Consider the following 12,635-nt stretch of genomic DNA (forward strand, 5'->3'; position numbering starts at 1 on the left):
ACTGATTTACTGTGCTAGAATAATTGTGCCTTTTTTTCCCCGCAAACAGCAATCAACACCTGTACTGTGCTAGAATAATTGTGCCTTTTATTCCCTGCAAACAGCAATCGACACCTGTACTGTGCTAGAATAATTGTACCTTTTTATTCCCCGCAAACAGCAATAAATACACCTCACTTTGCTAGAATAATGGTGCCTTTTATTCCCCGCAAACAGTAATCAACACCTGTACTGTGCTAGAATAATGGTGCCTTTTATTCCCCGCTAACAGCAATCAATACACTGCAACGTTAAGCAGCATAATATGATCATCATCAGCGCTTACCTTGACACTAGACCGGAGAGCCCACGGTCCGGGTAGAACGAGCTGCAAAAAGGCTGGGCAATGGTACGTATTCCACAGCTGACTCTGCCCGGACCGTGTGCCGCTCCGTCTTTTATTCGTTAATAAAAAGTTGTGAGCGTGAGAAACTGGGCTATCCAAGCCCTCTCCCAGACACTCTCGAAAACATGTTTTGCGAAGCAGGGAAGGCTGTAGTATAAACAAGGAAGAGTTCCCAGGCTGATCCCGCCCTTTATTTACAAATTGTTGGGCACCTGGATTCGTACAACAGTTCAGAACAACAACATATCCTTATATAAGAGGTTACATGAGGACATATCAAATCATGTTTTTTTTTCCCTTCAACTCCCATAGCCCAACTGTGTCGTGACCAGCATGTGATAGACTCCCTTTTTGGCGAGCAGCTGCTGATGTGTCCCTTGTTCAACCACCACACCTCCCTGAAAGACGGCTATGCGGTCTGCATTTTGGATGGTGGACAGACGGTGGGCTACGACGATACACGTCCTGCCCTGTCGAGCTTTGTCCAGCGTTTCTTGTATCACCTGGATCAAGAACAAAATTGGGAGGACAGAAGTCAATATAGTTAAACATCAGGCAGCCAAATGTGAATTAATTCCAGGCGAGAAGAAAAGGAAAATCCACCTTCTCATTCTCAGTGTCGAGTGCAGACGTGGCCTCATCCAGAAGCAACAGTTTGGGGTTACGAAGGATGGCTCGGGCGATGGCTATTCGTTGTTTCTGACCCCCTGACAGCTGGGTCCCCTTGTCACCTGCCTGAGTCTCATATTTCTGCTCCGGAAAACGTCAGACCATGGAACATCAAGTCATAAAAAAATTTTTTTATCGAAAGTGGAAAGGTTTGAAAAGTTCTTCACAGTTCCCTTCATTGTTAGAATAATTATTATACAGCCAATGTTAAGGCAGCTTTGTGTATTTTAATTAGAAATTAACATTTTATTTCTTTATTGTATTATGTTAAATATTGCCCGTACATACAGCAGATTTGTTAAAACTCCGGTATTTGTTTTAAGGACTCTAGAAATATTGTATGCCAGTTGAGTACTGGCATAATTGTCTACCGTAAACTTTAAAATGAGAATACAATATGAGTTTTGATCAAAAATAATTGATACAAAAATGTGATTTACCTTTGGCAAGTTTTCTATAAAGCTGTGAATGTTGGCTGCTTCGGCAGCCGCCTTAATCTCCTCCATAGTAACAGCACGACTGTTGTCTCCGTAGGCGATGTTTTCCGCCAGGCTGCAGTCAAACAGAACCGGCTCCTGGGACACAATACCGATCTGAGACCTCAGCCAGTGGATGTTCAGCTCTTTCACGCTTACAGAATCAAACATCTGGGAGACAAAATCGCAAAAAAATGTCAAGTTATTGAGGCAAAGTTTCCCAGCCAAGTTCCCGTAAAGTTATTTGGACCAAGTCACAAGGTAGGCTCGAATAACCCTCATCAACTCAAGTTGTCCAAAGTCTACCCGAGGCAAAAGCGTCATTAGTGCAGCATAAACAAAAGGTGTACGTCATTTTCTTCTCACCACGTTCCCTTGCTTGGCGTCGTAGAACCTCTCCAGAAGCTGGATGCTGGTGCTTTTCCCACAGCCGCTGCTTCCTACCAGGGCCAGCGTCTCTCCTTTGCTCACCTTCAGATTCAGCCCTCGAAGGACGGGTACATCGGGGCGTGAGGGGTAGCTAAACTTTACATCCTCAAATTGCACATTACCATCAAATTGATCCTGGAGTTTGAAGGAAAGAGAGACAGCCTTACTTTGTGAATATTCTAGGCCTGTGAACTTTGGTTGGCAACGTTTTGCTGCTTACCAATGACCGTCCCTCGTGTGAGAGATTATCAATTTCAGGATTTGTGTTCAGGAGCATCATGATGTGAGAGGCTGATATTTTGGCTTTTGCGTAGTTTGGAGAAAAGGAAAGGGCCTCTCCAAGAACTTCTGAACCATACAGAATTGCCAGCATCACTCTGAAAGCGGAAGTCAATTTGCATAGGACTAACATCAGAGATGATCCCATTAGGATTATGTATACATATCATTTTCTTTTGATTTTAGCTGTAATTGAGCGACAGGAAATATGCAGACGTGCGCAAGACGAATTGAATTGAATGGACATTGTCACTTTCAGGTGAAAACCTTTAACCCTAGTGCTTTGATTTGCTCAATTGCTTCATGTATTTGAAAAGACGGAGTTCCTGACGGCCTCACGACTCTGGTTGGAAGTGTTCGGTTTAGGGAAACGGTATGGGATTTTTAATTTTATTATTTTTTTATAGGTTTTAGGTGAACTAATGAATACACTCGCACATGCACATATTCACCCACAAACAAAAAAATAAATAAAAAAATAAAAAAAAATAAAAAAAAGGAGAGCAATGATGATGACATGTCAAATCGGTAAAATTACCGAATGAACAATACTGAGCTCTCCAGAAAGAAAAATGAAAAGATGGAGTACCTCCCAACAATGATGGTTTTGGTATGCCAGCACTTTTATATAGAGGGAAACGATTAATCGTAAATGTTTAATTCCACACGATTAATTGCTGCTCCAACGTTACAATTCATGCAAAGACTTCATGATCGTTAATGCCCACATTGTTGAAGTCCATAATGAGGAGGAGATGTTACTTACAGGAATACGGCCGTAAGGTCCATCCGACCATGAATAATGAGCCAAGCTCCAAATGAGAAACACGCTGCATGACCAAAGCAAAGAATGCCGTCGGTTAAGCCGAGGACTAAACCGTGCACATGGGCCGTTTTCTCTGAGTTTCTGTAGGGAGAGAGAACCATTGAAAAGAATATTTTGGAATAAATATTCATGGAAAGGTGATTTATGATCCCACATACCTGTACAGAACTTGGAGGTTATTTTCATACAAAGATTCAAACGTGGGTTCTCTTGTCAGAGACGCAACTGTGCGGATATTCTTGATCGCTTCTGTGACAATCTGAAGAGAATCCATGAAAACATTGCTATGTTGTATGTGTCCCTGCAGGATCTTTGAGTAACTCACTGCCCCACCTTTCCAGCCTTCTCCATCTCTTCATTGTCCTTGGCTGCTTTTCCAGCTAATATCTGCATCTTTAAAGTTCCAGCCACAACAATGATTGGCACTAAGACCAGTATGAGCAGGGTCAGCTCCCAGCCATACAGAAATGAGATCATTAAATTGCCGCCCATGCTGCTCATAATCTGGACAATTGCGGCCAAATGTTGTCCTGTAACCTGAGCAGAGTTGAAAGGTGATTTTACTAATGCAGTGAAAACATGAGAGAGAGAGAGAGAAGTGCATTACCCCTTGTACTTGAGCGGTGTCTGAGGCCAGCCTTGTTGTGAGCGCACCAACACTGTTTTTGGGGTCATCAAACCAGCCGAGGTCCTATAAGATAATAAAAAGGTAAGATAATAAAAAATAACTTTTTTTTTTTTTTTTTTCAAAATGAACTTTTTATTGCTTTAAATGCATTTTCAGCCCCCAAAATCTTCAAAATGAGCATAAGCACAATGAAGTTAATACTGGAATCATCTTCAGGATGCTAAAATACACTAAATACAGCAAAAAATTTGAGTCTACAACGTTTAGTTTAGGTGCGAGAGCCAAAATGAACTTTTTATTGCGTTAAATGCGTTTTCAGACCCCGATTGTACACTTCAGGTGAAACTGTCAAAATCTTCAAAATGAGCATAAGCATAATGAATTTATTTTTAATTTTTTTTCTGGAGAAAATAACTCTTAACTTTTTAACCTTCGCCGCTGGAAGGTTTATTGGCCAATATCCGTTCCCAACCTCCTGTATAGTCGTGTCTCCTTGGAAATCATTGTTCCATTTACCTGCCTCATCATTGCCTTGAAAGCCGCAAGTCTCAGTTTCATGGTCAGGATCTGTCCAGATTTATCAAAACAGAAACCCTGCAAAATTGAAAGAAACAAAAGAACACTAGGGTTTTGACACAAATGCATGAGACTGCTCCAAACGGAATTTGTGTAGATGACGCAACACAATGTCATAGTGTAATCGCAACAGAAATGCAAAGAGACCTGAAGAGTCACAGAAAGGCATATGTGAAAATCATGTTCCTTTTTGGACCTTTCCACGTGTAGGATGTATGTTGTAAGATTTCACACAGACAGTCCCAAAAATGTGTATGCTCGGTTCACTAAATCGTTGACAAACCCACGAAATAGCGAGGTATAACCCAAGATAAACCCTGTAATGTATGAATTTTGGACTTAAATACAAATCCGCCATATTGTGCACCACTGTATCCCTACCTGTAGAAACTTGGCAAAAAAAGATACAAATCCAAGAACGGCACACATAAGGCAAAGGTGTTCTGCATTCTTTTTCATCATCTCGTGATCAAGCTCAGCAAACACCTGAAAGTTTGAAAGAGGAGGTTTATCTATTCAGCTTTAACAAGTACTTCCTTTTTTTTCTTAAAAAATGATTGTTGAAGAAAATTATCTTTTTCTTCCGCGTGTTCGTTTTCTTTCGGGTAGTGAGAATGTTGGTTATCCGAATGCAGGCTGGACATCAATGAACAGTCACTTCGAAGCTTTTATTTCTACAGAATATTCCGGGCACAAATGAGTTCCAGACAAAGGCTGCAGCCTCTCACTAGTGCGAAGATTTCAGAGGACTTTTACAACATTCTTATACTATCTTGAAGGGCGGTACCACAACGCCCCCAGGAAACAGCCCACCCCGAGTGCACCGGACATGAGATACTTTAAAGACATCATACTAACACATTGACTTCAACCACAGACAATGGCCCATTGTTGTGGAAATGGAGGAGGCCCTCCAGACATGCCGGCAGAAATCGCGACAACGCTCACAAAGACACATCCACAGATACAAGTTCTACTGAGGGAATAAGGAAATTAAAACAGTTATGACTAAATCTGGGCAGAAGACCCTCTTCATGAACAACATACTGTACAGTAATGCTGCTTGACAGCAGTTGCAACCTACACCGATGAACTTTGAGAGGATGATCGCGTACATAGGATGGATTATTCCAGTGGCGGCAGCAGAGATGATCCCCAACAAAATGTAAGGCCACTCGGGAAGGTTGAAACGCATCACATTAAGTAACGACAAAGGCGGACCATTTTCATCCTGCAGTAAACAAAGGAGAGCGCTGAATCATGTTACAATTTCTTCTTTGCAAGATATGAAAAGCACCAAAATCACCTCCTCTGTCTTGCCTTTGCCATCGACCAACTTTTCAATCTCTTTGTTTTGCTCTAAGCCTGCAGAGGAAGAACTTTTTGATGACTTTCTTCTACATGTGGAAGATTCAGAGGAAGTTTGGGCTTTTTCATTCCGCAAATAATTCTGCTGATCCTCCTTATCGCTCTGAAAGGTCTGCAAGACGGAGAAAACCAAAAGGCTTATCAAATGTTGAACAAATTATTGTTATTTTTTAATTCCAGTATTACCTGCATAGAAATGAGAGTATGGTAGACCCCATTTTTTGCCATCAGTTGGTCATGAGTCCCCAGCTCGACAACGGCTCCATTTTGGAAGCCAGCAATCATGTCAGCATTTCTGATAGTTGAAAGGCGATGGGCCACAATTATAGTGGTACGACCCAGTCTAACCTGTACAAGTGACAGAAAAGAGTTTGTGTATGCTAATAAATGGATGTACAGTATCTTGAAATCTCTTCTGTACAGCGATTATTAGGTGTCTATTAGGTTTCTTAACTAGTGTTTGGATCATCTCAGTTGATTCCTGGGCATCAATGTTAGTCTTACTGCCAGAAACTGTTTTTTTTTTTTTAAGTGGAAGTGATGAATATACAGTATGGGTGTTGTTGAAGAAAATAATCTTTTTCTTTGCGTGTTCGTTTTCTTTCGGGTAGTTAGAATGTTGGTTATCCGAAATCGGTGAACAGTTCCTTCGAAGGTTTTATTTTTACAGAATATTCCGGGCACAAGCGAGCTCCCAGCAATGGTGGCAGCCTCTCACAAGTGCGAAGTTACAGCGGACTCGCAACATTCTTATACTATCTTGAAGGGGCGGTACCACAACGCAACCCCCTCCAAACAGCCCACCTGGAGTTCACCGGACATGAGATAAGACAAACACATCATTGATTACAGACACTTGGCAGAAATTGCAACATCTCTCACAAAGACACATCCACAGATAAAAGTTCTACTGAGGAAATAAAAAATGAAAACAGTTATGACTAAATCTGGGCAGAAGACCCTCTTCAGTGTTCATACCTTGTCAAGTGCATCTTGCACGATAGTCTCACTCTCGGCATCCAGAGCAGATGTTGCTTCGTCCAGTAAAAGGATTTTGGGGTTACGGACTAGCGCCCGGGCAATTGCAATTCTCTGCTTCTGCCCTCCGCTCATCTGAGTCCCTTGATCCCCAACCGTCGTCTCAAACTTCTGCCCAACAACAACAATCTCATAAGTGCTTGTGAAAAGTTTGTTAGTGGAAGAAATGCTGTCATACATCAGGAAGGTTCATGATGAAGTCGTAAGCGTTGGCTTCCTTGGCAGCTCGCTCGATCTCCTGCTGCGTCACATCGGTTCGGCCATATCTGATATTTTCAGCTATGGTAGTAGCAAAAAGGACGGGCTCTTGACTCACCACGCCAATCATCTCTCGCAGGTAGCGGATATTGAGAGAACGGATGTCATGACCATCAATAGATATCTAAAAATAGGGAAAGGAATGGGATTCTTTTCAAATGTTTTGATTCTTGCAATGTCTGTCTATTATTTTGTGTAGAGAGTTTTAGGAATGTGTACGCACAGATCCCTCTCGAGGATCGTAGAACCTCTGCAACAGCTGGATGGTGGTGCTTTTCCCGCAGCCGCTGCTTCCCACTAAGGCCATGGTCTGTCCGCTCTTTACACTCAGGGACATGTTGTTTAATACCTGCAAATAATTATGAATATGTAGCTTGGTTAAATCTGCTAGATGAGGTTAAACAGTGTCAGTGATGAGCTTACTTTGACCTCTGGCCTGGAGGGGTAGTTAAAGTTGATGTCCTTGAACTCTACGTTTCCAATGACTGAGTCAGGCTTGAAGCCACGTTCCGAATAGCTGTCAATGGTCGGTTTCTGTAGAGTAAAAGGTTCCGTTGTGGTATGAAGTTTGGGTACAATCGATAATTGGAAGTCTATATCATGTAGGCTACAATAAAAAAAAAACATTTCTTTGTTTATTTCAGATCCAGGAATCTCTTCTTACACTGTCAATGATGCTGTAGACTTGGTGTGCAGCTCCTTGGGCAATGACAAAGGACTCGGCATTAGGTGAGGTCTGCCCCAAGGCGAATGCTCCAATGAGCAAAGTGAATAAAATCTGAAGATAAAAACATTGCTAGATTCAAACTTCTATCTGAAACGTTTTGTATAGGAGAATTAAACTTATTTTACATTTTTGAAAAACAACATTTTATGAAACTACTGCAATGAAATACGCTCCTGATTATGCTGCGTGAATGGCATGAAAGTCTTGTGATATTTATCTGTTATGTTTGGCCACCTCTCCACTTGAATTACCTTACAGATCGTACTCAAATGATCATATCTCAATTATCAAATAACTTCTTGGCCTGAGAGATCTCAATCTCAATAGGAATTCATATTGTTAACTCTTTGTCTGCCAAGCGTGTTCAGAAAAGGGATGCTGTGGGTGCCAGCTGATTTAAGCATTTTGACTGATCTTTCAAGGTCCACAGAAAATTTTGTGTTTGGACTATGGAAACACACATACTACCAAGGCTTTCCTCCACCCGTTTCCCAAAAAAAACAAAAAAACATAGTTAACGACTTTTAACGTCTTTGGCAGCCCTCCTTAGGATTTTACTAAACGTTATTAAACGTTTTTGGCAGTCAAAGAGTTAAATACATGTTAGATTTTTTTTTTAATAATAATAATAATATAAAGATAATGTCTTTAGTACTCACTGTGAGTACAGTTCCAATGGTGTAATCTTTATCTTTGCTCAGAATGAGCATACTTCCATACCAGAAGGCCAGAGCATAAGTCAGGTAGATCATCGAGAAGGTAAAGCCCATGATCAAGTTTGAACTTGTCAACTTCTTTATTCCCATTTTCTTCGCGTCCTCCAAACTCTTACGATACCTACAAAAAATGATGATTAGACTAAATAATTTTGCACTGGTTCAATGAAAACAAATGTGAAAATCCAGATGGCTAATGCCTGCTTCTGGCATAGTCATGTAGGCGGACTTTGTTTTTTTCTGTTGCAAACAATGTTTCAGAACGGATCCAAGACTTCATCGTTCACATCCCAGACTGCATTCAAGAAGCCTTTTGCCATTTGCTAGTCTTTGTAGTTGTTTACTCCTGCGTATGTTCTAATTCTTGTCAAGATTTTTGCCTTACAGTACATTTGTGTGTAACCATTTGAGGACTCGTGTATTTGTAGCTAAATAATGTTTGAAGCTGGGTGTGTCAATTACCCTTTTGTTTTGCTTTTTGTTTTTTCTGGAGAGCTCAGTATTGTTCATTCGGTAATTTTACTGATTTTGACATGTCATCATCATTGCTCTCTCTTTTTATTTTATTTTATTTATTTAGTTATTTTTTTGTATGTGAGTGTATTTTTATTTTTTGAAGGATGGGTAAGCTAATTCTATTTCATTTTTTAGGGTACAAATTTACAACAGCAGAGTCAAGCATTTTGAACCACTTTACCATTCGGTTTAATTGGGATCATTAAAAATAAATAGCTAATTTGAGGTCAAGTTTTCATTTTTACCGTAGCGTTTAGATTAGTGACGGTAACTCTTAAGTTTTGCTGAGATATTAATAGCTAGATATTTGATGGTGTCTACAGGAATAGGTTAGTCTGTCTTTTGAGCCGCAGGATTTTTTTGCCATTATAGGGAGTATTGTTGACATTGACCAATTGGGTAGTACCACTAATTTGATGATTGTGGGAAAAAAAAAGGTTAAAAACTGAATTGATGACTTGAAATTAAGGAGTATAGTTTCTTCACATAGATTGATTCAGTTTTAATACACCAGCACAACCTAATGAGATATAAAGCGAGAGATGTAATAACTATCCCACCTTTATAAAAAATACAAGGTAGCCTACTAGCGTATAAAATGGTGCACAAACCTCTCGATCTCTCTTTGCTGACCACTGAAGGCAAAGACAGTCCTGATGGCAGAAAGCACTTCCTCTGCCACTGCACCCGCTTTGGCATAAGCAGTTTGTTCCTTAACAGCGAATGATGTTAGCACCTAAAGTGAAAGCCATATAAGCTTTACAAGACATGTAACCCCCCCCTTTTTTTAAGCATAAAGACTGTGCAGGATAGATCAAATTTACCTTAGTAAAAAGTGCAGCTGAGAAGCCTACCAAGGGGCAGGCGGCCAAGATGACCAAAGCAAATTTCCATCCTTTGCTTAAACCAATGATGAAGGATAAGATGAAGGTGGAACAGGTCTGGATCAGCATTCCCAGCTTGTCTCCGATACCTTCTTGGATTTTATAGACACCGCTGTCCATGCGAATGAAATGTCCATCAGTTATCTTCGTAATACATTTGTGTCTTCTGTACTTATTTTATAGTAAAATGTGTTAACCCTGGAGAACCCAAGAACCATTTTCTTCTTTGGAAAATTATGAATTATACATTAAATGACTGCTATAAGTTCACTGAACACCAAAATATGTTTTTTTCAATTTAACCCTTGTTTTTTGAACTAGCTCAGAGTTGCTAATTTATCAAAAAAATATATATAAACATACTCCTAGGCATTCTGCAACATGATATGAAATAGATTAACAAAAAAAATAAAAAATTACCATCTGATGGTTTCCTGAGAAGATGGTTTTGTTTGGATTGATTTCCAGCTCAACAAAACAGCATGTTGCCAGCCATCTTGTCACCACCACTCTGGCTCATGTAAGTGCAATATTCATCCACTAGATGGCCCCATGCAAGGGTCAGAAGTGGCACTCTGGACTTTTGAAGTTAAATTTGTATAAAAAAAAAAAAAGGTCTTTGTTATTTGAGTAGCAGAATTTATAGGGGCCAAATTTGACCCCGTGGGTTATCCAGGGTTTTAAAGTAACATGTTATAAATATGACTTTTATTCCGTTTTGGAGAGGAGTAAAATAGAAAACATGGTATTGGATATACACACATTCCTAACATTTTGTTCCCTTTCAGTTTCTGCACGATACAGCAAAGTAGACGGGAACTTCCATTGCCGTAATCGTTCATTGAAATGGTGGTCTCAGTTGTAAGTACTTTGTTTTGAAATGGAGGTTGTAATTGAAACGTTACTCACTCAACGAGGAGAGTGTTCAGTGTTGCGGTCTCATTGACATCAAACCAGCCCATGTCTTGCCGCATGACGCTGTGGAAAAATTGCTTGCGGATGCGTTTGACCTGACGTCCAGCAGCCAGTGCAAAGAAAGCAGCCTGAATGTAGCCAGCCACGATAGCGACCGTCCCCGTGATGGCGTAGTAGATGACTAAACTGGTATGGAAGAAACACAATTCATCAAACGTGTCACATTGAGTGTAAATTAAAAGTCAAGTTCGAAACTACCCTATTTGTAATATATTGCTGGTGTCGGGCCCAGTCTTAATAAGTCACAGCTTGGTAAATTTAATATTTTATCAAAAACCTTTTATTGGTAATTCCATACGTGGGTGTATTTTATTATTATTATTATTTTTACAAATTATTGACCAATCTAAAGTGTTGAAAATGTCTCGCCGTCTTTGATGACGCAACGTTTATGGTTGAACAAACATGCTGTTTTTAGGTTCTCCTGAAAAGTGACAATTTTGAAGATACCAACGCCAAAAATATGCTAAAACAGACTGTTATGACCTGACAGTAGAATATTAATGAGTGAAGTGAAGCTACATTCATTTTTTTTTTTTCCTCTGGAGAGCTCAGTATTGTTCATTCGGTAATTTTACCGATTTGACATGTCATCATCATTGCTCTCCTTTTTTTTTTTTTGCATGTGGGTGAGGCTACATTCAAATCTTGCTAGCAGCTTGAACATCATACATTCACATACATTTTACACCTTTAACAACTCTGTTTTACCCGTTCACGTCCTCCTGCATTGTGCTGTTCAGAATTACGATAGTGGAATCTGAAAATAGAAAAGATAAGGTGTAATACTCCGTTGTCAAGTTAGATAGCTTTTTGTTTCTATCTCTGAACTCACTGGCATGGCTGGTGTTGATTGTAGACATGATTGAGTGCTGTACAAACGTGTCGGCCATATTCCCAAACACAACACACACAAAGGGGAGTAAAAGCCCATTGACCACGGAAAACGCGGTCCCGAAGAAAATCAGTACAACGTCTAAGCCATCTGCAAATCTGAACTGTGTTCAAGTCAAATGGAGAAAAAGGAAAAATGCTGAATGTTGTTAGAAAGTTGTGGATTGAGACAGAAAACTTACCAGCCCAAAAGGACCAAATTTGGGTATTTTTGCCTTGCTGACTTTTTCATTTTTTAGATCCCTGGGTCAAAAATGAAAAAAATGATTCAGTTTGAGTGAGTACTTACAGTAATGTTTATTACCTTAAATGAATATCCGCTGGGTTCTTTTGCAACATGTCCGTTTCATCCATTTGTAGGTTTTGGCAGAGGATGACAAAGCTCCAAATCTTTTTTGTTTCGCAAGGAATTCTTAATGGTGCTGTCTGGAAAATTAAGCCATGACCGTCGTTAATGAAGAAAGGGACAAAACGGAATTATACCCGAGTGCTTCTGTTCTGTCGCCGTTCCGCACCCTCACTAGTGCGGCAATGTTTGACAGAGCTTTGTCGGTTTGAATTGCGAATGCGTGAGTACACACACCCACACCGGCACCACCCTCAATTGCCCTAAAGCAGGGCTCCAAAGGAGCCACACCATCAAAAAAAAAAATCCAAGAAAGTAGATGCACTGTTTAACCATATTATGTATTGTAACTTCGGTCTTCTAGTAGAAGAGCATTTAATTGTTCTGCCTGCCACTATAGTGATACAATAGATGAACAAATACACATAAAGTAAATAAATTTGAATCATCTCCACACAACCTTGTTCATAAAGCATATACTGTACATAAGTCTGACTGTCATCAGTATAACAATGAAAGGAAAACCCATGGCAGCAAGTAGAAAAGCAGCTGCCCTAAAATGGAGCCTTGTGGAACCCCATAAAACAGCGGAGCTGTACAGGACTCAGAACTACCTAGCCAAGTTCTGTCTTCAGATCAGAGCTA

At 40.1% G+C, this 12,635-nt stretch overlaps 2 protein-coding genes across 2 annotated transcripts; both read right to left on the reverse strand.

Moving 5' to 3' along the window:
• Positions 1-157: 157 nt before the first annotated feature.
• Positions 158-4,250, reverse strand: LOC144057742 (phosphatidylcholine translocator ABCB4-like). Its single transcript, XM_077575612.1, has 10 exons — positions 4,209-4,250; positions 3,672-3,755; positions 3,398-3,601; positions 3,223-3,323; positions 3,005-3,145; positions 2,180-2,336; positions 1,897-2,094; positions 1,495-1,701; positions 989-1,135; positions 158-888 (listed from the first exon to the last, which is right to left on the reverse strand). The coding sequence occupies exons 1-10, from the start codon at positions 4,248-4,250 to the stop codon at positions 685-687; spliced, it is 1,485 nt and encodes a 494-aa protein (XP_077431738.1). The 3' UTR covers positions 158-684.
• Positions 4,251-4,651: 401 nt separating this feature from the next.
• Positions 4,652-10,807, reverse strand: LOC144057563 (ATP-dependent translocase ABCB1-like). The gene is made up of 13 exons (XM_077575288.1): positions 10,685-10,807; positions 9,716-9,887; positions 9,503-9,627; positions 8,319-8,496; positions 7,597-7,710; positions 7,356-7,466; positions 7,156-7,281; positions 6,853-7,056; positions 6,615-6,785; positions 5,823-5,984; positions 5,575-5,748; positions 5,384-5,499; positions 4,652-4,754 (listed from the first exon to the last, which is right to left on the reverse strand). Exons 1-13 carry the CDS (start codon positions 10,747-10,749, stop codon positions 4,727-4,729), a joined length of 1,746 nt encoding a protein of 581 aa, XP_077431414.1. The 5' UTR covers positions 10,750-10,807; the 3' UTR covers positions 4,652-4,726.
• Positions 10,808-12,635: the final 1,828 nt, after the last annotated feature.

This window comes from Vanacampus margaritifer, chromosome 9 (assembly GCF_051991255.1).
Source record: "Vanacampus margaritifer isolate UIUO_Vmar chromosome 9, RoL_Vmar_1.0, whole genome shotgun sequence".
NCBI classification, from domain to species: domain Eukaryota; kingdom Metazoa; phylum Chordata; class Actinopteri; order Syngnathiformes; family Syngnathidae; genus Vanacampus; species Vanacampus margaritifer.

Coding starts and splice junctions, on each gene's coding strand:
- LOC144057742 (XM_077575612.1), bottom strand. CDS start 4,250: ATGAAACTGAGACTTGCGGCTTTCAAGGCAATGATGAGGCAG. Junction 3,602..3,671: donor ACACCGCTCAAGTACAAGGG/GTAATGCACTTC, acceptor AACTCTGCTCAG/GTTACAGGACAACATTTGGC. Junction 2,337..3,004: donor GACCTTACGGCCGTATTCCT/GTAAGTAACATC, acceptor TTCCGCTTTCAG/AGTGATGCTGGCAATTCTGT.
- LOC144057563 (XM_077575288.1), bottom strand. CDS start 10,749: ATGCGGCAAGACATGGGCTGGTTTGATGTCAATGAGACCGCAACACTG. Junction 7,282..7,355: donor CCTCCAGGCCAGAGGTCAAA/GTAAGCTCATCA, acceptor AATTATTTGCAG/GTATTAAACAACATGTCCCT. Junction 5,500..5,574: donor GCAAAGGCAAGACAGAGGAG/GTGATTTTGGTG, acceptor TGTTTACTGCAG/GATGAAAATGGTCCGCCTTT.